Source organism: Balaenoptera physalus (genome assembly GCF_965194825.1).
Source record: "Balaenoptera physalus genome assembly, chromosome: 16".
Taxonomy (NCBI): Eukaryota; Metazoa; Chordata; class Mammalia; order Artiodactyla; family Balaenopteridae; genus Balaenoptera; species Balaenoptera physalus.
In genome coordinates, this window is record NC_138898.1 from 24,195,635 (window position 1) to 24,222,524 (window position 26,890).

The 26,890-nt window shown below is 44.0% G+C and overlaps 1 protein-coding gene across 2 annotated transcripts; it reads left to right on the top strand.

Annotated features, from left to right (window-relative positions):
• The first annotated feature begins 244 nt into the window (after positions 1-244).
• On the top strand, positions 245-25,237 carry EDEM2 (ER degradation enhancing alpha-mannosidase like protein 2). 2 transcript variants are annotated; one of them, XM_082430193.1, is made up of 12 exons: positions 245-463; positions 697-807; positions 2,642-2,681; positions 4,711-4,816; positions 6,633-6,677; positions 7,295-7,420; positions 9,374-9,585; positions 11,781-11,922; positions 13,561-13,685; positions 19,450-19,594; positions 22,396-22,517; positions 24,676-25,237. In XM_082430193.1, exons 1-12 carry the CDS (start codon positions 357-359, stop codon positions 25,174-25,176), a joined length of 1,782 nt encoding a protein of 593 aa, XP_082286319.1. In that variant the 5' UTR covers positions 245-356; the 3' UTR covers positions 25,177-25,237. The 2 variants fall into 2 exon arrangements, with proteins under 2 accessions (XP_082286319.1, XP_082286320.1); XM_082430194.1 differs by lacking the exon at positions 6,633-6,677 and having other exon boundaries at positions 247-463.
• The last annotated feature ends 1,653 nt before the right edge of the window (positions 25,238-26,890 follow it).

The following is a 26,890-nucleotide window of genomic DNA, read 5'->3' on the forward strand; positions in this document are numbered from 1 at the left end:
ACACCTGTATCTTATATAATATTGCACATCAACTATACTTCAATAAAAATAATTAAATTTAAGAAAGCTTTTAAGAATGCTGTTGCTAAAACATTAATTAATAATAGTAGCCTTACTAGCCACTATCTTTTAAGACACGTTGATCTCCGCTTCGGAGACTACATATCCCAAGATGCTCTTTGCTTGGGTTCCGCCGCCCATTGCATTCTGGGGCTTGTAGTCCGGAAGTGAGTGGATGATTCATCGGCCCGCACGCGCAGTGCTCCGAATTCCCGGAAGAACCAGCAGAGAATCGCAGGATGTGCGGGTGGCTGCGGCTGCTGCTGCAGCGGCGGCGCTGACAGGGCACGCGCTCTATGCCTTTCCGGCTGCTCGTCCCGTTTGGCCTCCTGTGTGCGCTGCTGCCCCTGCACCATGGTGCGCCCGGCCCGGATGGCACCGCGCCCGACCCCGCCCACTACAGGTGAAGGGGGTCAGGCTCCCCGCCCTTCCATAGTTGGGGAATGGGAATCCCAGACCTGGTCCCTTCCCTATATCCTCCATCCCAGACCCCCCACCCTGACCTGCTCGGACCCCGCCACTGGGCTCCTCGCAGAAATCAGGTGGTGATTACCATTTTCCGCCCTAATTCTTGTCCTTTCCTCTGCCTGGTTTCGTTTGGTGGCCCTCTGCCTTATTTCTCGTACCCCGCACCAGGGAGCGAGTCAAGGCCATGTTCTACCACGCCTACGACAGCTACCTGGAGAATGCCTTTCCCTACGACGAGCTGCGACCTCTCACCTGTGACGGGCACGACACCTGGGGCAGGTAGTGCGAGCGGAGGAGCAAGGGGGCGGCCTGGGTCTGGCAGTCCGGTCCTAGGCGGGCGGGTATGCTGGAGCTGGTGGCTTCATGATCTCACCGGTTCCAGAAAAACCTCCTAGCCAGGGTGGGGTCGCGTTCCCCCCAGTTCAGGCCAGCACCACCAGGATCCACCCAGCCTCCTGGAAAGTTGGATTCCCATAGTGGAAAAAGGCTGGGTTAGCCTGGTGGTCTGGACCTCCGGTCTCTGGCCACAGCAGTGACAGACACCAGCTGTTGGGACTTGGGCAGATCTCTGGAGGCTTAGGATATGTGGAAGGGCTTCAAAAAGTCAGAAGACCCAACCCCTTCATGTTATAAGTGGGCAAACAGGCCTAGGAGGGGATGTAACTCTCCTAAACATGGAATTTCAGAGCCTTTGTTGTTAGTGTAACTGAAACCCACTTCCTCCATTACCCTCACATCCCTGGCTGCTTCTTAAGATCTCAGCTCAAACTGTCACCTTAGCATCAGTTCCCCTAAATACCCACCCCGTACAGGTCACTCTCACAAACTACCCTTTTTATTTTCTTCGTAGCACTTCTCACTCTGATACTGTCATTTTCACTTATGTGTTAGTCTTTCTCACTTCCACTAGAATAAAAATCTATGAGAGATGGAATTCTCTGTCTTGTTCCTTGCTGAGTAAGTGAAGAATCATTGCATTTAGCTGAAGCTAACCTTGATTAAACACTGTGCTAAGCGTTTTACTTGTGTCATATCATTTAATTAACACCCCTAGGAGTTAATTGCTGTTATCTCTGTTTTACAAATGAATATGCTAGGGACTGGAGAAATTAAGCTCAACACAAATTGTGCTGGTTTTCATTTTTTAGTTGAAAAAAGTAATACAAGTAAATGGCAAATTCAAGCAGTACAATATCATATAATAAAATAAATATCTCCCATACCTTAGAACTCCAACCACTGTTAACTTTCTTGTGTATCCTTCCAGAAATATTTTTGGTTTATACCATCATATAGGTATGTATATGTATATCTTTTAAAATAACCTTTTAAAGGTGTAACATATAAAATGCACCCATTTTAAGTGTGTAGTAACCACCATCACAGGATAGAGAACATTTCTGTCACACTGGAAAGTTCCCCGGTGGCCCTTTATAGTTAATCCCTCCACCACCACTGGCCCAAAAAACCACTAATCTGCTTTCTGTCTATATGTCTCTTTTAGAAAAATGCAGTTAGAATACAACACACGACACTGCCTATTCTGTACCTTGTCTTTTTCATTTAACTATATAATTTGAATGTTTTCCCCTTAGCCCATAGAACTCTTGATAACAATCTTTTTGACCACCTCATAGTTTTGCATTGTTTGAATGTATTACAATTTGGTTAATCACTTTTCAACTGGTATACATTTGGGTTATTTCTAGCTTTTTGCTGTTCTAAAAACAATATTGCCATGAGCATTCTCAAGGCTACAGTTCTGTGCACTGCGAGATAAATTTTTAGATTTGGAAAGCCTGCGCTCTGAGCTACAATCTTATACTGCCTCCCTATGGTGGAGAAGAATGCCAGAGAATATAGGCAATGTGTTTAACTACAGTCGAGCTATTTGCATAAGATGTTATACATCAGCCCACCTCCCAGGTACGTTAAATGGGTCAGAGGTTCCTGGCGATTTTCACGATGGCTTCTCTGTTGTGATTTCAAGTGGGACTGGCAGAGGCATCGCTGTGCTTCACTTATTAGTTTTTGGGGTCTCTGATCTGGGGCAGCCTTAATAACTGGTGTTTGATTTTCTTACTAAGCAGCTGGGGTTTTTGTCCTTTTACAGTTTTTCTCTGACTCTTATTGATGCTCTGGACACCTTGTTGGTAAGTGTCTCATCTATTCCTTTTCCTCTCCAACATTGCATAACCAATATCCTTCTTCTTTTGGTAGCTTGACTGTGGGTGAAAAATGAGTTCTTCACCTGGGACTTTTATTTTCATCTTTCATTTTGATCTTTAATTTGGGGGCAGTGGAAAGCCAGTGGAATTTTTTTAAGAAGAGGGTAGAAAATGAGATTCCTGTTTTGAGAAGATCACTGGCTACAATGTGGAGAAAGATTCATGTCATCATTTAACAAACATTTTTTGAGTAATTGCTTCATGCACTGTGCTCAGCCCTCTGGGGGAGTGCAGGAATGAGTGAGGCTCCTGCCTATGCAAAGATTCTCGTAATCTGGAAAGAAATAGATGCCCTAAGAGTTGTGGGGATAAACTTGCTGGAGTCTTTTAAAGGAAGAAGAGGTTGATTTCAGCTGGAGGAATCAAAGGATTCCTAGAGAAGGTGACATTTAGATAATCAAAGATAGGTTGGATTTGGAAATGGGAAGACATAGGGTGAGATTTCTGGTAGAGGGAACAGCATGTCTGAGGGCAGAAAATCAGGGAATAGTGGGTACTGAAGTCGACAGAAGAACAGTGAGAGACATGGTTAGAAGGATAGATTAGGTCTAAATCATAGAGGGCTTTGAATGCTGAGATAGTCAGGATTGTTTTGGCTGCAGGTGATAGAGACTCAAATCAAACTGATTTAGACAGGAAGGAAATTTACTGAGTCAGATAACTAAAAAGTCCAGGTAAAGACTGACCTCAAAGCCAGCTGGTTCCGGACATTTAAATAACGTCATTAGGAATCTCTTTCTCCATCTCTTATTTCTGCTTTCTTTGCTGGCTGTATTCTCAGGCTCTCCTTAAGCTGGCAGGGTAGCCACTGGTAACTCCAGACTCACATCCCACTCATTTAGTAACCTGTGTGTGGAGAGAATTAGTCCTTTTCCATTAATTCCGTGGACTGAGTCTCACTGATCTGGCTTGGGTTACACATCTATCCCTGAATCAATCAGTTGGCCAAGGGATATAGTACATTGGCTGGTCCAGGTGAAGTGCCCATTCTTGCAGCTGAGGGGATGGAGTCAGCTTCTTCAAATTACAGGAGTGACTGTGGAAGAAGGGTGATTCCTCAAGGGAAAATTGGAACACTGATATCAGAATAAAAGGCATCAGGATTGCATTTGACTGATGGTTTAAACAAAAGGGTTTAATTTTCTCAAGTATAAGAAAATCTGAATGAAGGTAATTTCTAGCATTGGATCAGCTGCTCAACTGTGCCATCAGAGACCACATGCTCTTTGTATCCTTCCATTCTACCATCATTAGTATACTGACTTTCATTCTCATGCTTAGTACCTCATGGCCTAAGATGGCTGCCACAGCTCCAGAAATCAAGTCTGCTTTCAAAGCAGAAAGAAAAAGAGTAAAAGCCATGCCAACTGTGTCTTGTCCCTTTCTATTAGGAAAACAGAAGCTTTCTGAGAATTGCCCTTAGTAGACTTTACAAAGCTCAGAATTGACTGGGTAACACAATCACCCAGTAGCAAATGAGACTGAGAAAGCAAATATGTGGATTTCTAGCCTCTATGGCTGGGAGCTACAAGGGTAAAGAAGACTGAGAATCAATGTTGGGCCAACCAACCTGCAGTATTTTCCATAAGGATGAATGTGACAAGGTTAAAAACAATAAATATCCACTGTAAATGTCAAGCTAAGATTTCCTTATGTGGTCTACAGTCTTTATATTGGTTTCATTTAAATGAGTCCATAAAAATTCTTAAATTGGTACCAAAGAATTTACTTTACCAGTCTCTTGATACTGGGTCTGTGTGATTTCCAGCTCTCAGTGTTTTCTCCTGTTAACCAGCAGTCCTAGAACAGAAACTGTAGGTCTGAAGTTGAATAAGTGGGAGTCTGAAGTTGAATAAGTGGGAGTCACACCAGCATAGGATCCTAGACTCTGAATCTAGCATCTTCAGTGCCTACAAGCCTGAGAGCCTCACTGTCAGGTCTCTCTTTCCTTCAGATTTTAGGGAATGTCTCAGAATTCCAAAGAGTGGTTGAAGTTCTTCAGGACAACGTGGACTTTGATATTGATGTGAACGCCTCTGTGTTTGAAACCAACATCCGAGGTGAGGGCTGCCTTCTAGGGCCCTTGGAAGAAAGGAGAATGTGGAATTTTGGCTTCTGTGTAAACCAAGAGGTGGTAAACAGGATCTTAAGCGCCAGCCTTGCCAGGGCACTTGGCTCAAACAAGATTGACAGAGCTCTTCCCTCCTGTAGGGTTGGGTAGGGAGGTCTCGGGATCCCTTATCAGTTTCAGACATGAAAGTGAGCAGGGGACAGAGAAAAGACTGAAAAGAAATATGCCAGGATTACTCACATATTTAACATATATTTGGTACCAGGCTTTCGGCCAAGAGCAAGAAAGATGTAATCCTTGCCTTCTTGTAGCTTATTGCCTATTGAAAGTTTGTTAGAACTTTTTGCATTCTTGATAGAAATGTTTTATATCTGTGTTGTCCAGTCCAGTAGCCACTAGCTACATGTGGCTATTGAACATTTGAAAGGTGCCTACTGCAACTGAAGAACTGAATTTTTAATTTCATTTAATTTTAATGGATTTAGATTTAAATAGGGACATGTGGTTACTAATTACTGTATTACATAGTGCAAGTCTAGGGTATTAGTTTCCAAACCTGGCTGCCCATCAGAAGCATTTGGGACATTTTAAAAAGTTCAGCTGTGTAGACTCCACTCTAAATCTAATGAATTGGGATCTCTGGGTTGGGTCCTACAGTCAGTATTTTTAGCAGGTTCCCAGTGAATCTTTTTTTTTTTTTAATGACTCATTCATTTTATTGAGGTAAATTTACATATACTGAAATGCACAGATCTACACATTTCAATGAGTTTTGACCCAGTGCTTCTTTTTTTTAAAATTAATTAATTAATTAACTAATTTGTTATTTTTTTTGGCTGCGTTGGGTCTTTGTTGCTGCGGGTGGGCTTTTTCTAGTCGCAGCGAGTGGGGACTACTCTTCGTTGCAGTGCACGGGCTTCTCATTGCAGTGGCTTCTCTTTGTTGCGGAGCATGGGCTCTGTGCACGTGGGCTTCAGTAATTGTGACTCGCGGGCTTAGTTGCTCCGCGGCATGTGGGATCTTCCTGCACCAGGGTTCGAACCCGTGTCCCCTGCATTGGCAGGCGGGTTCTTAACCACCGAGCCACCGGGGAAGTCCCCTATTTATTTATTTATTTATTATTTTAAAAAAATTTTCACATGAGAACATGGTTTCTTTTTATTTATTTATTTATTTTTGACTATGTTGGGTCTTCGTTTCTGTGCGAGGGCTTTCTCTAGTTGTGGCAGGCGGTGGCCACTCTTCACCGCGGTGCGCGGGCCTCTCAATATCGCGGCCTCTCTTGTTGCGGAGCACAGGCTCCAGACGCGCAGGCTCAGTAGTTGGGGCTCACGGGCCTAGTCGCTCCGTGGCCTGTGGGATCTTCCCAGACCAGGGCTCGAACCTGTGTCCCCTGCATTGGCAGGCAGATTCTCAACCACTGCGCCACCAGGGAAGCCCCCCTGTTTATTATTTAATGAACACTTATTGCCTAGGTTTTACTTGTGGGATTCTTTGAGGCCCGGGTTGAATGTGGGTTTTTGCAGATACATTTTTTGTTTACTCTTGCCATGTGGCTGGAGACATTATCTGCTAAAACCACCTTAGGCTAAAGGTTTGAGGTTTTCTAGACTACTCAGTTAGTGTGAATTCAGTCTGTAAAACTTAGTATCAGTTTGTGGTTATTAATTCTTAGGAGAGATTTTTTTTCTTCTCTTTACTTGGCATTGAGAGTTGAGGTATACAGTTTTCCTTACTCTATGCTAGGGGAGGTGTGTAGGGTTTATTTTTAATTCATCTTTACACAAGGTATATAATTCTTCCAGATCCCAACTTCATGGAGGGATCTTCTATCAGACTTCCCACTCTGGGTAGGTCCTGCCTTTGTCTCTTATTCCTGGTCTGCCAGGAGGAGGGGAAAACTGAAGCTCAAGGTCACCAGTTTTTTCAGTGGGAGGGCCATTCAGGATATCTGTTTAACCATACTTCCAGATACGTAACTTTTGTGTCTTTTTATAAGTCCTAAATATTATGTAATAAATTGAAATAGATAAATGAATAAAATGAAGGTAGTAAGTATCCCCCCTTGGTCTTGGGGTGACTGGGAGACAGTGACCAAGTGCAATGAGCATGGACTTTGGAGTCAGACAGACCTGGCCCTACCACCTACTAGATGGATGACCCTGGGCAAGTCACTTTACCTCTCTGAACCACAGTATCTCTGTCTGAAGAGGGCACAATAGTACCTAGTGCTTGGTATACAGTAGGGACTGCAAAAAAATGATAACCATTATTTTTGTGACCCACCAAGAGAAAAAAAACTTCAGGAACTTAACACTATACCAGTGTGGGGGGTTAAGGACTCTTCTTTTGCTACGTGGCTCCAGCCCCTTCCCAGTGAGCCACTGAACAAAGCATTAGGTTTAATTTGTACAAGGGAAAGACTGGTCCTTAGGATTCTGACACTTGCTTTTTATACCATCTGTAGTGGTAGGAGGACTTCTGTCTGCTCACCTGCTATCAAAGAGGGCTGGGGTAGAAGTGGAGGCTGGATGGCCCTGCTCGGGACCTCTCCTGAGGATGGCTGAGGAGGCAGCCCGGAAACTCCTCCCAGGTAAGACCCACATGGAGATGGGGCAGAGATGAAGTCCGGTAGGTCCTGCTGCTCTTGCTGGAGAAGAGAGTGGCTGTGCGGAATTATTTGCTCGTGTTGCTCACCCAAACACTTGGTCTTTCTACCTCTTGGCGCCCACCATGGAAATCAGGAGAGTCCTTGGCATTTTGAGGGCTAGACTAGGATGGATGAGCTGACCTCATTACTGTTTGCGAGGAGCGCTGAAGGCCAGCCTGGTGGCTGGAAGGCTCTTGCCCTTATTTGAGTGAGTGCTTTTGCCCCCTCCCAGGCCCACACGCCACTGGAATGAAAGGGTTCCAGAGAAGAGCCTTGGTGTGAGCGTTCGGAACCCCTGGTTCTAGACTCGGCTCTGACATCCAGTAGCTTGACCAAGCCGCTCTTCCTCTCCTTGGTTCAATTTCCCCGTCTATCAAATGGGAGTCATAATTCCTGCCTCCCTCTGGGGAGACGTAAAATGAGGTCAGAGAGGAGAAAGTTCTTGGAGAACCTCAAACACCACTGAGACACGAGAGGGACTTGTTTTGTAGCTGAGCCATGTCCAGGGCTGCAGGCCAAGCTGCAGTGTTTGTCCAGAGGGGCAGTAGCTGGGCTCGGCATCATCGGCGGGACGCTGTGTTCTCTTCAGGGTGTGGTGGAGGCTCTGAGAGCTGTTCACACCCAAACACATTACGCTGTGCTTTCCACCAGCCTCTTGGCCATCTCACGTCTCCCCTTCACCCAGGACTTGCCTCTCATCCTCGGGGAAGAGCTGAGGAGAGTGAGCGAACTGGGTTCAGGTCTCACTCACGGCCTGAATGTCTCCTTACAAACGTCATGTCCTGTGTGACTCATCCCTGGAGTGAAACTCTGTCTGCTGGCTCCCTTCTTTTTTTTTTTGGTATTGAGAAATACACATATTGAAAAGTGCATCCACGCTGAGAAACAGGATTTTGTCACCTCCGCACCCCCTTTTTAATACTGCCTGACTTCTCTGAACTATCCCTTTGGGCCCTTCTTACTTGTGACTTGAATCCTCCTTGCTTACCACTCATGTCTGCCAGATAGCAAGTTTCTCTTCTTACAGTAAAGTTGCTGGGCCTTGTGGTTCTTGGAAGTTTTGACAACTTTGTTCACAGTTTGGTGACGCACAGGCTGCTTTGGGGTTGTTTGACCTTTCAGCCTGGAGAGGAAATCTCTGCCTCTTGACTTGCTGTCTAGTTCCTTGCCTTGAATTGGAAGGCACTGGGGTGAGGTGGACAGGGCACTGGGCCCGTGGGAGGGGGAAAGGGAGTGGGCACGTGGTAGTCATTCCCATCCCAGCTCCGTTTGGCTCTCTCTGTGATCTTTGAGTCACTTCTTTACAAGCCTGACCTTTCCTACCACATTGGCAGTTTCGTGGTTTATATCCTTTTTTAAAAAAATGACATAGCCCCTGAAACTCTTTATTTAGAGCAGGGATCTTAAACTGGCTGCTCTGGGACTGTTTACAGTCTGCAGCTGTGTTTCATTTGGTCAGAATGGTGTTTTAACAAGTAGATGAATGACTTCTTCGTTGTGCCACCAGCTCCCCCACTGCCTGTGGCTTAAGCCCTGCCTGCTTCACACTAAGTTACTTGCCTGGCCTCTGAGGCATAATATAAAATAAGTAAAAGTAGAGCTGCTCTAGCTAAAGTGAGCATGCATGGAGTGTGATACCCCAGATCACAGCCCGCTGCTTCCTTGCTCACCACAGGCAAGAGCCCAAGGCGTGAGGAGCAGTGTTTGACAGCATCTGGGTTAGGTGGCCACTAAGGGCCCTCCAGTTGTGACATTTATCCTTCTCTGGCTCAGTCTCTAGCAGATCACCCAGGAGACAAAAGGGAAGTGCTGGCCAAGGCCTCAGGCTTTGGTCTTGTGTCCACCCATGCCCACCTCCCCGCTCCTATCTGGGGTCTTAATTTTGCGATTGTTCAGCCTTTCAGACCCCCACTGGCATGCCATATGGAACGGTGAACCTGCTTCACGGCGTGAACCCGGGAGAGACTCCTGTCACCTGCACAGCAGGGATTGGGACCTTCATCGTGGAATTTGCCACCCTGAGCAGCCTCACCGGTGACCCTGTGTTCGAAGACGTGGCCAGAGTGGCCCTGATGCGCCTCTGGGAGAGCCGGTCAGATATTGGGCTGGTAGGTCCGCTGCCACTCTTCCTGTCTAGCTCAAGTTGGCCACCTTGGCCCTTGCTTATGAGGCTCAGGGCTCTGAGCAACAAGTTGCAGTCCAGCCGAAGGAAACTAAGGGTGACCTCAGGAGTGGTCCAAGACTTAGGCTCACAACACCGAAAGTAGACCAAGCCTCCAGTTCTTGCTTTGACACAGAGGGGAGGAGAGCATGAGAGCACATCCTCTGGCAGGAAAAGGGGCCGTGATAAGCTCTGGCTCCTTGAGCGTCTCTGATTTCTAGGGAGTGGGTCATATGCTTCATGCCCCTGACTCACTCGGTGACCTTAGATCGTCAGCCTATCTGGCCCTCATTTTTACATATTTTTGTTTGTAAAACTGTGTTTCTTAGAACCAGAAGATTTGAGAGATGTTGAATGGCTGTTCCATGAGAAAATGATTACCGGTCAATTAAATTTGGGCAACACTATAAATAGTATCCTTTTTTCGGAGAGTCATAATGAACACGAGCAGGTTAAAGGTTATGAAATCCTATGATAAATTCGTCTATTTAACTTTGCTTAACTCAACGTTTCACAAACTTATTTGACCCCAGAGCTTTCCTTTCCCCTCCAAACCTACTCACCTATGGAAATTTAACACACCTTGGGCCAGATCATCTCTAAGGTCGGTTTCAGCTCCTAAACTAGATGATCCAGTGAAACTAACAGTAATTGAGCCAAAGCTGTCCAGGAAATAGCACTAGATTTAGTCAGAACTGAGACTGAGCCCCAGCCTTACTATGTTGAAACTGTGTGACCCTGGCCAAGTCACTCAACCTTTCTGATCTACAGTTAACTTCAGCAATAATACTGATGGATTAATACCTCCTTGCTGAGTCATTATGACTTATAAAGACTGTGTTGTCCGAAAGTGATTCAGGTGGAGGCACGTTTTATGCAAAGTCTGGTTCTAAGTCAGCTTGAAAAGTGAAACTTGTGTGAGGACTCCTTGACAGTCCCTTAAGAAGGTGCCACTCTGGAGACCTAGAGTAACTCCCTTAGTGTCCAACACAGGCAGTTTTTTCTCTAGCTCGGGAGCCATAGTGGCTCCGTGACCACCCTGCCCGCATCCTCTCAGCCCTTTATCATTTCCGTGCACAGTGGCCTGTCTTCCAGCTGCCATCACCAATGTCTCTTTGGCTACGGGCCTTTTCTGCTGCCTGGATCCTGCTCTGCTTGCCCTTGGCTGGAAACGCCAGGTCTTAAATGCTACCCCAGAGCAGTTCTCAATCAGTGGCTGATACTGATGGGAGTTTATGGACAATCACCCTTGTTCCCCAGCCCTCGGGTGGGACCGTGCCGAGGCTCGTGCTCTACACTGACTCCCAGAGCTGCCCGGCGGGATGGAGCTCCGTTTCCCATGGTGGTAACTTGCCTGACGGCACACCCTTTATGGGCTGCCTCCCTGCCCTGCCTCACTTTTCCCCTCCTCTTCCAGAGTTTCCAGGGACTCACCTTCCAAACCAACTACTTCCTGTCTTCCTTGCTGGGGCTCTGCCAAAACTAACACAGGACAAATTAGCTGTTTCTTTGAATGAGTACCAGGTGAAGTTATCAGCTTCCATCAGGGTCTAAGTTATATGGACTGCATATCTCTTCATTTAAATCTTTAAAATTTATTTTTAAATGGTTCACAAGTCAGAGGATACAAAAAAGTACCCAGTGACACCTGTGACCCGTCCCCCAGCTACCCAGTTCCTCTCCTTACAAGCAACTACTCTATCAGTTTCTTGGATGTCCTTCCCAAGTTGATTTATGGAAATACGGGAAGTATATCTTATGTCTTTAGACCCTGGAATCGCATGCAGATTCTCAGGCTGAGAAGTCTGAGACAGACTGTGGGAACAGCACGTTCTCATCTCCCAGCTCACACTCACTCTAGATAGGGCATGAACACTCCAAGGCATGGTTCTTTTTTCAGTTGTTGACCAGTGTGTATAATTAAGTCCTCCTAAATGTGCATGAGAGGTGTCTCCACTGTACATATATGCAAGAGAGCTGGCCATGATCCAGCCTTGCCCCCCAACCCTGTACCCTGATAGCCTGCGTGTCTCCCAAGAAGCACTGGGGCGCCTGCCTTGTATATCACGGGACAGTCAGGGGTGTGGGGACATCCTTGTTTGGTCTTGGGCCCTCCTTTGACACCACACGTCTCTCTCCCAGGTCGGCAACCACATCGACGTGCTCACTGGCAAGTGGGTGGCCCAGGACGCGGGCATCGGGGCTGGCGTGGACTCCTACTTTGAGTACCTGGTAAAAGGAGCCATCCTGCTTCAGGATAAGAAGCTCATGGCTATGTTCCTAGGTAAAAAGGGCAGGGTAAGGGGGCTTTTCCCCATGGTTTTCCCTATTGACATGTAGTTTATTTATTAAACTTTCAGTTGCTCCCAAGTGCCTACAGAATCAGCTCTGCATTCAAAACCACCATGGACTTAACACTGCCCACTTGAGGCCCACTACACCTTTTCATGCCTTCCTGCAAGAGCCAACTGAACCTTGCTAGCTTCTCTGTATGCAGCCCTGGATTTTTTATTTCCTGGCCATTGTACATGGTGTTTCCTTTGCCTAAAATACCTTTCTTCCTGCCTTTATGTGTCCAAATTCTGTTCACCCGTTAAGGCCCAGCTTAAATGTCACTTTGCCCAGGAAATAGCTTGATTCTTCCTCAGAATTTAGGGCCTTCAGCATCTTTTTTTTTAATATATAAATTTATTTATTTATTTTGGCTGCGTTGGGTCTTCGTTGCTGCGCGCGGGCTTTCTCTAGTTGTGACGAGCCGGGGCTACTGTTCGTTGCGGTACACGGGCTTCTCATTGTGGTGGCTTCTCTTGTTGCGGAGCACGGGCTCTAGGTGCGCGTGCTTCAGTAGTTGTGGCACGTGGGCTCAGTAGTTGTGGCTCGTGGGCTCTAGAGCGCAGGCTCAGTAGTTGTGGTGCATGGGCTTAGTTGCTCCACGGCATGTGGGATCTTCCCAGACCAGAGCTCAAACCCGTGATCCCTGCATTAGCAGGCGGATTCTTAACCACTGCACCACCAGGGAAGCCCAGCATCATTTTTGTAGTCAGCTATCATCACAGTTACATCTCTTCTAACTGAGTGCAGCATCCAGGCCTTATTCATCTGTACTTCCCACAATGCTTTGCAGGAGGTAGCTGTAGATTAATGCCTGTTGAATAATAGCAGTTTACCCTTCAGGCCCTTAGACACTAGTAGTAATGATATTGAGGAATTGTTGGGCACCTAATAATAATTATAGCTACCATTCATTTATTCAGCAAATATTTACTGAGTACCATTGGTGTGTTAAGTTTTGTGCAAAGCACTGAACATGGACTATTTCATTTCATCCTTACAACACTGTTTGAGATTGTCTTATTTATTTGCATGTTTTTGGTACTTTGTTCATTCATATAATGCTTATTGTGCATATTTATTATGTACTATCTTCATGTTGCGGATTCTGCAATCAACAAAACAAAGTCCTAGCTCTCATAGATTTACAGTCTAGGGGGAGTTATAAGTTCAAGTTCCCACTAGAATGCCAGCTCCCTTAGGGCTGGACTTTGTCTTATTTCCCACCCCCCAGGTGCCTGGCACCTGGTAGGCACTCAGTGAATATTGTTGAGTGAATAAATGACTGCACAGTCCCATGAGGTATATGACATTACTCTCCTCACTTTATAGATAATAAGACTGAGGCTTAAGAGGGAAAAACTTGCCCGAGGTCACAGCTAACAAGTGGTAAAGCTGGAGCTAGAATTTGAGCCTGGAAGTTTGCCTCCAGAACCCATGCTCCTTCCTCTGTGCCTCCTTGCATCCTAGTCTGCTTTGAGACTGGGCCACCCTAGGGTCTTGCAAATGTTTAAGTCCATCCTTCTGTTGCCAAAGCCTGCTTTTTGTGTCCCTCATCACTGATGTGTCCATCATCTTATCTCCTCTGCAGAATATAACAAAGCCATTCGGAATTACACCCGCTTTGATGACTGGTACCTGTGGGTGCAGATGTACAAGGGGACTGTGTCCATGCCAGTCTTCCAGTCTCTGGAGGCCTACTGGCCTGGTCTTCAGGTAGGAACGATCAGAGAGGGTGGTCCTTTTTCTATGGAACCGGCAAAGCAAGCTCATTCTAATGTATAAGTCAAAAAAGTGCTCGAGCACTTTTTTTTTGGAGGGGTGGATTGGGGATGGGAAAGGGGCTTAGAGTGAGACAGATTTAAAGTTCTGCCAAACTGAATTTTCCAAGGGGAACTTTAAGGTGTCAGGAACTGAACTTCCAGTTTGCTGTGGAATGTTGTACCACTCAAAGTAGACAGGGCGGTAATAGCCATTGGCAATAACCATTTCTCCACTGGACATTTCTGTCACGTGTCCTCATTCTTGACAGTGGGCCTAGGAAAGGGCATGACAGCAGCTGGGGCTGCTCTGTCTGCCATCATTATGTGTCTCCATTACATGGTCTGATAGAGTTGCAGCTGGAAGGGATCTTGAGCCCATCTAATCCACTCCCTGTGTGTCCTAAAATATTTTTAATATTTTTATAAACAACTTCTTTTTAATCTTAAGAAATTAAGAAAAGGTAGTAACATGTAGATGGTAGTAAATTTTTAAAGCACAACAAGGAATACAATGATAAGTCTCAAGCCCCCACCCTCAGATTCTCTCCCCAATCCAGCCCTTGTTGTCAGTTTTCTGTACCTCTTTCCAGAAATCCATATACATAGACATATGTATATTTATAGCCCCCTTTATTCTTTACATAAGTAGGAACATTTTTATTCTTTTTCACTGTATGTATCTTGGAGATCATTCTTTATTGATACATAAAGATCAATTTTACTTTTTTAAACAGTTGCATGTATTCCTTTGAATAGATATATTGTCATTTATTTAACTTGTTCCCCATTATATACTTTTAGCCAACCCTCTCATTTTATAGATGGGGAAAGAAGCTCAGCGAGAACTTGTTGATAATATTAAATATTGGTCCAACTCTTCTAAGATCTTCAAATTTACTTGAGTGTCCCCTAAAAGAATTTTGAAAAATTATAGAGCCCCATGCATGTTTTTAATCTTATGAGTTTAAACAGTTGGATACCATTCCTTTTTCTCCTCCAACTCATATTTCCATTCTGCCACTCCAACAGGATTTTATCCTAATTATTATATTTTATAATATATATATAATTATATATAATATTATATATTAATATAATTATATATAATACAATTATATATATAATTATATATATAATTTATATATAAAATATATTTTATATTTTATTTGTCTCTGTGACAAAATTTGTTCATACATAGAAATTTAAAATGTTTTAAAATTTCCTGTGATCATAAGCTCTGAGTATTAAATTTGTTTTCTTCTGGATTTAGTTATCATTAGTATGTAAATGATTAAAACAACATTTATAGCTTACGATTTTTGATGATTATAAACCTGAAAGCAATTTTATTGGAAGTGCATTTCTTAATGAGATTTTGGGGGCTTTTTAAAGTTTTTAAGTAGTTCGTGTATTTGTGCATGAATAATACATATTGCTAAAACAGGGCACGGTTAAGCATCAATTTTATTCCTGCTTTTCATTTTTTTAGATGTAAGTGCCGAGGAGCCTATGCACTTAAATAAGTAGATGGAGATGGAAGGAGTTTGATATTGTGATATCATTCAGTTCTTTGAAATCATTAATAGATTGAACCATATAAAATTGCCAGCATTCAACCATTTTTGGCCTGCAAATGTGGCAGTAGTTTATGGTTCACTCTTTATATGGTTAAAAAAAATCACAAATGATCTGTCATCAAAAATTATTTTTAATGATGTCTCTGCTGACAACTTGACCAGTTCCTCTTTCAATTTTTTGAAGGCAAAGAATTGAAAGCCATCTGATTTGCAGAAGGATTCGTTACCCAGTGGTTAGAGCCATTCATTTTTCTCAACACCTACACTAATATTTTAAATTTAACCTAGTTCAGTGCTCAGGATGTTTTGTTTTGTTTTGTTTTTTTTAAAGAAATTCACGTTCTTTTATTTATTTATTTATTTATTTATGACTGTGTTGGGTCTTCGTTTCTGTGCGAGGGCTTTCTCTAGTTGTGGCAAGTGGGGACCACTCTTCATCGCGGTGCGCGGGCCTCTCACCATCGCGGCCTCTCTTGTTGCGGAGCACAGGCTCCAGACGCGCAGGCTCAGTAATTGTGGCTCACGGGCCCAGTTGCTCCGTGGCATGTGGGATCTTCCCAGACCAGGGCTCGAACCCGTGTCCCCTGCATTGGCAGGCAGATTCTCAACCACTGTGCCACCAGGGAAGCCCTCAGGATGTTTTTATATCCAAGGACAATGTTCCGCAGTAAGGCCGGAGACTGTTGGTGGGTACACCTTGCTTTTATAAGATGGTAGAAGGACAGTTGTGGAAGAGATAGAATGGGTTGCCTGCCTTTGTGTTGTAAGCATCTTTTCAAGCAGATCCATTTTAGGAAAATTAAGGATCAGGAAATCTATTTCCTTAAAACTATTTTTGACTACATTCCTCTTGGAAAACCTGCTTGTACCACCCAGCCATACAACTGATCACACCCTTTGACTTTGCCTGATTCTACCTCTATGCATGTTCCTCAAGAAAATAATTGACCAGGGAAAGATGCAACCTGTACACGGATATTCCCAGCAGCAAAGTTCATGACAAAGAAAAACTAGAAATGGTCCAAATGCCCAGTAATGGAAGAAAAAATAAATGATTGTATTTTTTTCTTTTTTTTTTTATTGTGGTAAAATACACATAACATAAAATTTACCACGTTAACCATTTTGAGTGTACAGTTCAGTGGTATTTATGTTCATGTTGTGCAGCCATCACCACCATCCATCCCCATAACTCTCTTCACCTTGTAAGACTGAAATTCTATACCTTTTAAACAATAACTCCCCATTCTCTCCTCTCCTAGCCCCTGACAACCATCATTATTATTATTTTGTTTAACATCTTTATTGGAGTATAATTGCTTTACAATGGTGTGTTAGTTTTGTGCTGTATAACAACGTGAATCAGCTGTATGTATACATATCTCCCCATATCTCCTCCCTCTTGCGTCTCCCTCCCACCCTCCCTATCCCACCCCTCTAGGTGGTCACAAAGCACCGAGCTGATCTCCCTGTGCTATGCAGCTGCTTCCCACTAGCTATCTGTTTTACATTTGGTAGTGTACATATGTCCATGCCACTCTCTCACTTTGTCCCAGCTTACCCTTCCCCTCCCCATATCCTCAGGTCCATTCTCTACATCTCGTCTTTATTCCTGTCCTGCCCCTGGGTTCTTCAGAACTTTTTTTTTTTTTTTTAGATTCCACATATATGTGTTAGCATATGGTATTTGTTTTTCTCTTTCTGACTTACTTCGCTCTGTATGACAGTCTCTAGGTATATCCACCTCACTACAAATAACTCAGTTTCATTTCTTTTTATGGCTGAGTAATATTCCATTGTATATATATACCACATCTTCTTTATCCATTCGTCTGTCGATGGACACTTAGGTTGCTTCCATGTCCTGGCTATTGTAAATAGAGCTGCAATGAACATTGTGGTGCATGACTCTTTTTGAATTATGGTTTTCTCAGGGTATGTGCCCAGCAGTGGAATTGCTGGGTCATACCACCATTATGTTTTCTGTCTTTATGATTTTGACTACTCCAGGTACCTCATATCAGTGGAATCATACAGTATTTGTCCTCTTGTGACTGGCTTATTTCATTTAGCATAATGGCTTATTTCATTTAGCATAATGTCCCTCAAGGTTCATGCCTGTAGCATGTGTCAGAATTTCCTTCTTTTTAAGGCTAAACAATATTCCTTTGTACGTATATACCACACTTTGCCATCTTGGTTTGTATAGGATTTGTGTGCTTTGTGTGTGGCACTTTTCCTGCTTTAAGAAGGGGTCCTGGGGTTATTTCTCTGTGAGGTTATAATAACACTAATAGCTAACATTTAGCTGACAGTCTGTCTGGCACATAGAGGTGATAAATATTTATGAAAGAATGATTTATGTGCCGGGCATTTTACACAGAATTATCACAACACACCGAGGTAAACGATGTTTCATAGATGAAGAAAGGAGGCTTATAGACATTAAATTTGTTCATTTACTCAACAAATATTTGGGTGCCTGCTGTATTCCAGGCCCTGTCCTCGTGAAGTTACAGAGGGCGAGACACAAAGAAAAACTTAGACAAATTCATAAAATAATAAGTTGCAATGAAGGAAACAAATTAGAGGCTAAAAGAGAGAATATTGGATGGGGACTTACTTTAGATAAGAAGGCCTCTCAGAAGTGGTGATGCTCAAGCTGATATGTGAAGAACTGGGGTGGGGGACGATGTTCCAGGCAGAGGAAACATGATGTGTGAAGGTCCCGAGGCAGGAAAGAGTTGGGTGTTTATCAGAGACAAAAGCAGCATGGCCACAGTCCAGGGAAGGGAAAGATCGGTCAATGGAAAGTCAGCAGTGGCCAGGTTGCGCAGGGCCTTGAGGGCCATGGTGAGGTGTCTTGACCTTAAGCTGAGCCTGTGGAAAGCCACTGAGTAAGACAGTTACTCTGGCTGCCTTGGGGAGAGTGGACTGGAGAAGACAAGTGGTAGGACCAGTGAGGAGGCCTTTGAGGTCATCCCAGTGCAAGATGCAGGTGAACAGGTGGTGGCTCTGGAGATAAAGAGAAAAATCTTTATGTTTTAGAGAGAGGGAATTGATAGCAGTTGCTGATGGAATGGATGTGGGAGTGGGGGAAGAGGGAGGAGTCAAGGATGGCCAGCAGGTATCTGGCCAGAGTGGAATCAATGGAAGGTGGTGCCGTTTACTGAAAAGGGAGAGAGGTGAGAGGAGGGAGGCAACTTTGCGGGAGAGTGAAGGAACCGATAGTTTTGTTTGGAAACTGTCAAGTTTGCTCCATCCTTGAGACATCCAGTGGAGATGTCAAGAAGGTCAGCTGTTTCCCTGTGAGCTTACACTAATATGAATAGCTACATAGAAGCACCTAGTAAAATTACAAGTGCATATATTCTCAGATTCAGCAATCCCAACTCTGGGAATGTATCTTACAGACACACTTCACATATGTTTGAGGTGACATATGTATGGGGTTATTTATTGCAGCATTGATTATTGTAGCAAATAGCAAAAGATTGGAACCAAGCCAACCAGCTATCAATAGGGAACTAATTAAATTGTGGTCCAAGCGATGGAATACTATGCAACTGTATAAATAGGAGGAGGGAGTGCTTTATGTACTTACATGGAAAAATTGAGATGTATTGTTAAATGAATAAAGGAAGCTACAGAAAAGTATATTTAATAAGCCGTATTTAATGTGGGGGAAATAATACATACTCATACATCTTTGCTTATGTTTACAAACTAATGCAAAATGGTTATTTGCTGGGGGGTAGGGTGTGAATGAGATTAAGTACAATCAATCTTTTTCTTATTCTTAGAATTTTGAATCAGATGGCTGACTTACCTATTTAAAAACAGTTAGTAGCCAGTATTGACTGAGCACGTACTGGTAGGCAGGGACATTGTATACAGCCTCTGTCCCTCACAACTATGTAAAACATACGTTGTATTTTGCATGTTAGAGACGAGGCTCAGAGAAGTTAAGTGTCCGGTTTGAGGCAGCACACTGAGTAAATGGCCGACTCTGGGTTTGATCGCAGGTCTTTTAGGCTCCAAAGCCTTTGCTTCCTCTTTTCCCTGAGGTTGAGTGTGGGGTTTTGTATGTGGGTTTCCTGCCTGGTGGCTGCGTGCCTGACAACCACTTCTCTCCTGCAGACCCTCATTGGGGACATTGACAATGCCATGAGGACCTTCCTCAACTACTACACCGTCTGGAAGCAGTTTGGGGGGCTCCCGGAATTCTACAACATTCCTCAGGGATATACAGTGGAGAAGCGAGAGGGTTACCCGCTTCGACCAGGTAAGCAGCATCTCTGGCCCACTGCCAGCCCACAGGCTCTGATTCTCAGAACCTCAACCCCTCGCATTTCTATGAGGCTCCATGCCTCGCAAGTGCTCACAGCTCCATTTTTTTCCCATCTGCTTCTTCCAGCGGCTCTGGATGGTTTTCCTTCTAGGAATTATTTTTCCCCCTTATTTTCAGAGAAGGAAACGGAAGCCTGGTGGGTTGAAATGGCTTGCCCAAGGCTGTTAAGTATAGGAGCTAGGACTGGAACCCAGGTCTCCTAATTACATCTTATGCTCTTTCAAACCCAGACAAGCAAGTGAGATGGAAAAAGCCAGGCTGATGCCTTTTGAATTCTTGCCATTGGGATTTCAGATGTGTAGGCAAACTTCGTTAAGTCGGTGGGTCAGGTCAGATAAGTTGTGCGTCTATGGAGCGTTAGAACTTTGGAATGGACTTTAGGAGTGAATCATCTCTTCTCGTCCACCTCCCCACTTGCAGGTCAGCAGTCAAGATGTAGAGAAGAAAGGGACAACACACTTGATAACTCTTCTAAGTTCCTTTCCAGCTCCGATCTTCTGACTCACTGAAGGAAAGTTAAACATTGTGAGGAGAGGACGGAAAGGGGGACAGAGGAAGGAAGCTGAGTCAGCACACAGTCATCTCCCCTCCCCCTCAAAATAGGTCACGTTCCCATTGTTTTAGGCTCTTCCCACCTGAATGCCTTTTAGCTGTGCGATGGGCCTTCGAATGGGTTCTGCCCATCCTGCCCTCCTCGGTTCCACTTCCTTCCTCCTCTAACCCTGTAGTCCTCTAAGTGATTGCTGTAGGAGTCTTGGAGGAGGACCAGAAGTGGAAGTAAAGCAGCATCTGGAAGGAGCGAATTAGTCACTTTTGACTCCTTAGAGGCTGCTGTTTTTAGTACTTCTCGTGCATTTATTCTCATGGCATTTTTTTTTTTTAAAGAGAAAATACTCAGATGGTATTGGATCCCATGTTCCCAATAGATAAAATGAAGACAGAGTTTGGGACTAAATGTAAGACTTAGACATGTGCATTCTCAAGCTTAGAGGGAACCTGAGAGGTCTTCTAATCGAAATTCCCCTGCAATAGCCCTGTCAAGTGGTTATCTCATCTTTGTTTGATTACCACCAGTGACAGGGGGCTCACTACTTAAGGAGGCAACATATTTTGTTTGCAGGAAGTCTCAGTGGAAGGTAAGGCACCACAGCCAGGAATCCAGAGATGTCTTAGACCAGTCACCCTTCCTATCCCAAAACAGTAGCAAATGGGAGATAAGGTACTATTCTATAATTAGATTGGCCAGTCCCTGACGCTCTGGTGCATGTATCCAATCAGCAGTGCTGGAGCACAGAACCTAGCCTAAAAGCCTCTGAAGGGCTTTACCTCCACCTAAGTCCAAATCTAAACCTTGGACTGTCACCCTCTTCTAGAGAGTTGGCTAGATATACAGGAAATTCAAGCAATTACTAGCATACGCAGGCCCATGTGTGAGGAAGAGAAAACAAGAAACAAGATGCTTGGCCCTGGGCACTGAGTTGGCCAGCTGTGAGAAGCATAAGGAGAGGCTTCCCATGAGGACACCATCTTTTCTGTCTTTGAACACACACAGTGTGTTCATCTACCAGTAAATGTGCCCCAATCTTTGCTTAGAATATGAGTGATTAGATGAGCAAGTGTCTAGAGGCCTGTGGGGTAAAGGGAGAGAGAAGTAGGAGAAAACTGGAGAGATAGGCAGCGATCTTTTCTCCAAAAATAAGTAATGGAGTTTGCAGTAATAAATCAAAAGGGAGAAAAGTACTGATCAAGGGCTAGGAGGAAACAGGATGTAGAACATCAGGAGGAGACGTTGGTATAGGGAGGGGAGAGATGTTCTTTCCTCTCTGAGAAAAAAGAGGTGAAGAAGTAGGAAAGTCTGTTGAACTGTAGCTTCTGCCTACTGGGCCCACCCTAGAAATCAAATCTTTTCCATAACAGCTCTCTAGATATCTGAAAGCAACAAACACATTTTGCTAAGTTTTCTTTTCTCTGGAATAAATATTCCCATCTGGTCCAATTCCTGTTGGCTAGTTGGTGAATATTCATCTTATGATGGGGCCCATGTCTGAACGTCAAATTCCAATTGTGGTGTAGAACAGGGTAAGACTGTTGCCTTGTTCTGGGCACAGAGAACTGATGGCTGCATCTTTGCTAGATTGAAAGTTGATTCTTGAGTATCTTAATCTTTATCTTTTGGCCTATCCCATCTTGGAAAGGGCCTTGTAATGACAGGCTCATACTCTTTTAAGTTTTAGGATTAGGTTAGGCTGTAAGTGACAAAGACAAAGTAGTAGCTTAGATAAAATAGAAATTTATTTCTCTCTGGTTTTCTGGCCTTACATGACTCTCTTTGGTGGCAGGGACCTTAATCCCACTCCTGCCTGCTGGGAATAGTTGTTAGTCTAGGCGGCCATGTGCTTGGATAAAGTTAGCTCTTCTGTTACTAAGGAAGAAGGAGGGAACAGATATTGGGAGATAGGCAGCAGCCTCTGCCACCTTCCCTATCCCAGAACCTGGCTGCCTGTCTCTCCCTTGGGATGGGAGTCCATGGTCCATTTTAATGCTGGTTTCCACTAAGCTTCAGACTGGGTATATTGGCTCTGAAGATTCAGTATTGAGTAAGTTGTCCCACGTTCCCCCTAGTTGGGACCCTGTGGACATGGTGTGGAGAGAAGGAATCTCTCACTGCCCCAGGCAGTCCCCAAGCCTTCTCTGCTCAGCCACTGGGTGAGGAAGGTCTGCTTTGAACTTTGCAGAACTCATTGAGAGCGCCATGTACCTCTACCGTGCCACGGGGGACCCCACCGTCTTAGAACTCGGAAGAGATGCCGTGGAATCCATCGAAAAAATCAGCAAGGTGGAATGTGGATTTGCCACAGTAAGTGTTTCCACGGGCCCAAGAATTGGGAAATGTCTCCCCCTGCTGCTAAAGAGCCTCTGAAATATTAGCACTGGAAGGGACCTTAGAGATATAAGTAATGCCTTTATTTTATAGATGGGGAGGCTGAGGAGCAGAAGCTGAGAGCCTTGCTAAAGGTCACAGAGCTAGTAGAGGTGGAGCTAGGGTTAGTTCCCAGGGGGTCTTGACTCCATGCCCTTGGCGTTCTCCCTGCTTCAGAGATCCTTTAGCTGTCGGAATAGGCTACTTGGCAAGGGTGAGTATTGTGAAACATTTTGCGAAAAGGCCTATAAAATGGATTCTAGAAGGGAATTACAGAGTCCCATAGCCTTATTTGCAAAGCCAGGGATCCTTAATGGAACAGCTGTACTGGTCTCACAGACATTTACTGAGTGTCTTTCACGGGCCAGGCTCTGTGCTAGGCTGAGGGTTATAGCAATGAAGAAAGACCAAGCCCCTGAGCTGACATTTTAGTAGAAAAAACAAAGAATGTGTATCTGGGAGACAGAAAGAAGGCCAGTGTGGCTGTAGGGCGTGAGCAAGGAGGAAAGTGGGAGGAGATACAGCCCCAGAAGTAGGCAGGGGCTAGATCGCGCAGGGCTTTGTATAAGTCGTGGGGAAGAGTTTGGCTTTTGTTCTGCTTGGAATGAGAAGCCTTGGGAGGATTTACAGCAGAGCAGTGACATGCTCTGATTTGTATTTTAGAAAGATAACTCTGGCTGCTCTGTGGAGAATGGATTGAAAGGGTCAAGGATGAGAGCCATGTCACATCCTTAGAGGACCCAGGCAGGCAAGACAGAAATAAACAGTGGTTACAGACATGTAAAAACCAGATGTGTAAGCAAATAGCCTGGAAGCCTATTTGCCAAAAAGCCCAGAGAGGTTTTTCTTAGGGTAAGGAATTAAAAACAAACAAAAAACTTCTTTTTCAAAAAGTTGTAATGTGATTATATTCTATAAGTAAAACATAGATACATGTTTTTAAAGAAAAGACCTATATGTGTAGGAGAAATATAAAGCAATGATATGTTGTAGTTTCTAATATGTTGTATTTTGTGAAAAGCCGAAGTGGATGAGCCCATTGGGCCCTTAGGAACTCTTGACTTATTTCCATGAAAGTGAAGTCTTTTGGAGCCCTTCCAAGGAGAATGATGGGAACAGGCAACTGACTCCTTGGCCTTTGGCAAACAGGGCAAGAGAATAATAATTCTTGGTACATCAAGTCCATGTTTTAGTCACATTCTTTTGGTGTAAAATAGATGTCTACTGAGAATTCGTTTCGTTTAAGAAAATGTATTGCTAATTCTGAGAAGCTAAAATAAATGTTTGTAGCAAGTAAACTTACTCATCCCTGACTGTAAACTCAGTAAGAATTTCTCTTCGTAAAGACTCCTAATTAGTTGTTTACAAGAGCAAAAAACTTGGTAACCACCTTAATGTCCGTTAAGGGAGGATTAGCTAAGTAAATGATGCTACACTTTTACATCATTAAAAAGGGGATGATTAGGTCAATGTTTAGTCACAACAGGGTAAGATAAAGGGGATGGGAGATTGTTGTATCGTGTAGGGGGGCCAGGGAAGACCGTTCTGATGAGGCAGCGTTTGAGCAGAGACCTGAAGGAAGTGAAAGAGCAGGAGGGCGTCTGAAGGAAGAGTGCTCCAGGTTGCAAGAACACCAGTGAAAAGAACCGGGCTGGGCATGTGCTTGTTCACAGAACAGAAAAGGCCATGTGGCTGGACCTGCGAGAACTAGGGAGAGAGCAGCAAGAGATGAGGTCAGGGAGAGAGCAGGAGCCAGATCACCAAGGACCTGTTAGGCCACAATAAGGATTTTGATTTTAGTCTATGGGAAATGGGATGTCAACAGAGGGTTTTCTGTGAAGGAGTGACAGGTAAGATTTATGATATAAATATACTTTAGGGTAAGGATGGAAGCAGGAAGCCCAGCTGAAAATTGTGATAACCCGGGTGAGAGATGATGATGGCTGGGAAAAGGGCAAAGTTCTGAAAAGTTAAGTGATTTGCCCAAAGGCCTGCAGTCACCTAGTGGCAGAGCGGGAATGCCTGACAGGGTCCCCTGACCCTTTCTGCTGTACTGTGATGCTGGTCTGACTTGCTTCCCTCCCCCACGTGGCAGATCAAAGATCTGCGAGACCACAAGCTTGACAACCGCATGGAGTCTTTCTTCCTGGCCGAGACCGTGAAATACCTCTACCTGCTGTTTGACCCGACCAACTTCATCCACAACAATGGCTCCACCTTCGATGCGGTGATAACCCCCTACGGGGAGTGCATCCTGGGGGCCGGGGGTTACATCTTCAACACAGAAGCGCACCCCATCGACCCCGCTGCCCTGCACTGTTGCCGGAGGCTGAAGGAAGAGCAGTGGGAAGTGGAAGATCTGATGAGGGAATTCTACTCTCTCAAACGGAATAGGTCGAGATTTCAGAAAAAAACTATGAGCTCAGGGCCATGGGAACCCCCAGCAGGGCCAGGAACATTGTCCTCCCCTGAAAACTATGACCGGGCAAGGGAGAAGAAGCCCGCCAAGCAGAAAATCCCACTTCTCAGCTGCCCTAGTCAGCCCTTTACCTCAAAGTTGGCATTACTGGGACAGGTTTTCCTAGATTCCTCATAACCACTGGATGATACTTTGTTTGTTTTTGAAACTATAACAATAAATCTGCTTTTGATGATCATGGTTTTCTATTTTACATATTGGATCATTTCATGAGATTTCATTCAAAGAAAGGGTTCATGGCTAAAAACAATTGCGAATCTAGTTTGTTTTTCTCATACAGTTGGAGAAACAGCTAAACGTAAAAGACTCCAGGGGTTGATACTTGAATCTCCCTTCCTTTCAAAGTTCCCATTTTCTGGAGGGTGTTATAAATGTATTTGTTAGTTCTTTTTTGGTGGGGAGGGATTTTCATTTTTTACTTTTTATTTGAAGTATAGTTGACTTACAAAATTACATAAGTTCCAGGTGTACAACATAGTGATTAGATATTTTTATACATTACAAAATGATCAGCACGATAAGTCTAGTTACCATCTGTCACCATACAAAGTTACTACAGTATTACTGACTATATTCCCTGTGCTGTACATTACATCCCTGTGACTTATTTATTTTATAACTGGAATTCTGTACCTCTTAATCTCCCTCACATACTTCATTCTTCCCCCCACCCCACCTCCCCTCTGGCAACCACCAGTTTGTTCTCTGTATCTATGAGTCTGTTTCTGTTTTGTTATGTTTGTTCATTTGTTTTGTTTTTTTATGTTTCACATATAAGTGAAATCATATGGTATTTGTCTTTCTCTGTCTGACTTACTTCCCTTAACATAATACCATCTAGGTCCATCCATATTTTTACAGAGGGCAAGATTTCATTCATTTTTGTGGCTGAGTAATATTCCACTGCGTGTGAGCACGTGTGTGTGTGTGTGTGTGTGTGTGTGTATACACACAAACCATATCTTTTTTTTTTTAACATCTTTATTGGACTATAATTGCTCTACAATGGTGCGTTAGCTTGTGCTGTATAACAAAGTGAATCAGCCATACGTATACACATATCCCCATATCCCCTCCCTCTTGGGTCTCCCTCCCACCCTCCCTACCCCTCCCCTCTAGGTGGTCACAAAGCACCAAGCTGATCTCCCTGTGCTATGCAGCTGCTTCCCACCAGCCATCCATTCTACGTTTGGTAGTGTATATATGTCCATGCCACTCTCTCACTTTGTCCAGACCACATCTTTATCCATTCATCTCTTGGTGGACATTTACATTGCTTTCATATCTTGACTATTGTAAGTAATGCTGCAATGAACATAGGCATGCATAATCTTTTCAAATTAGTGTTTTTGTTTTCTTCAAATAAATGCCCAGAAATGGAATCGCTGGATCTTATGGTAGTTCTGTTTTTATTTTTTTGAGGAATCTCCATACTGTTTTCCACAGTGGCTGCATCAAATTACATTCCCACCAACAGTGCACAGGGGATCCCTTTTCTCCACATCCTTGCCCACACTTGTTATTTGTTGTCTTTTTGATGATAGCCATTCTGACAGGTGTGAGGTAATATCTCATTGTGTTTTGATTTGCATTTCCTGATGATTAGTGATGGTGAGCATCTTTTCATGTGTCTGTTGGTTATCTGTATGTCTTCTTTAGAAAAATGTCTGTTCAGGTCCTCTTTCCATTTTTTTATTGGGTTGTTTGTTTTTGCATTATATTCATTTAATTTTCATGTAATACTGAATACATACAAAAGATTATATATTTCTTTTTTTGAATTTTATTTTATTTTTTTATATAGCAGTTTCTTCTTAGTTATCTATTTTAT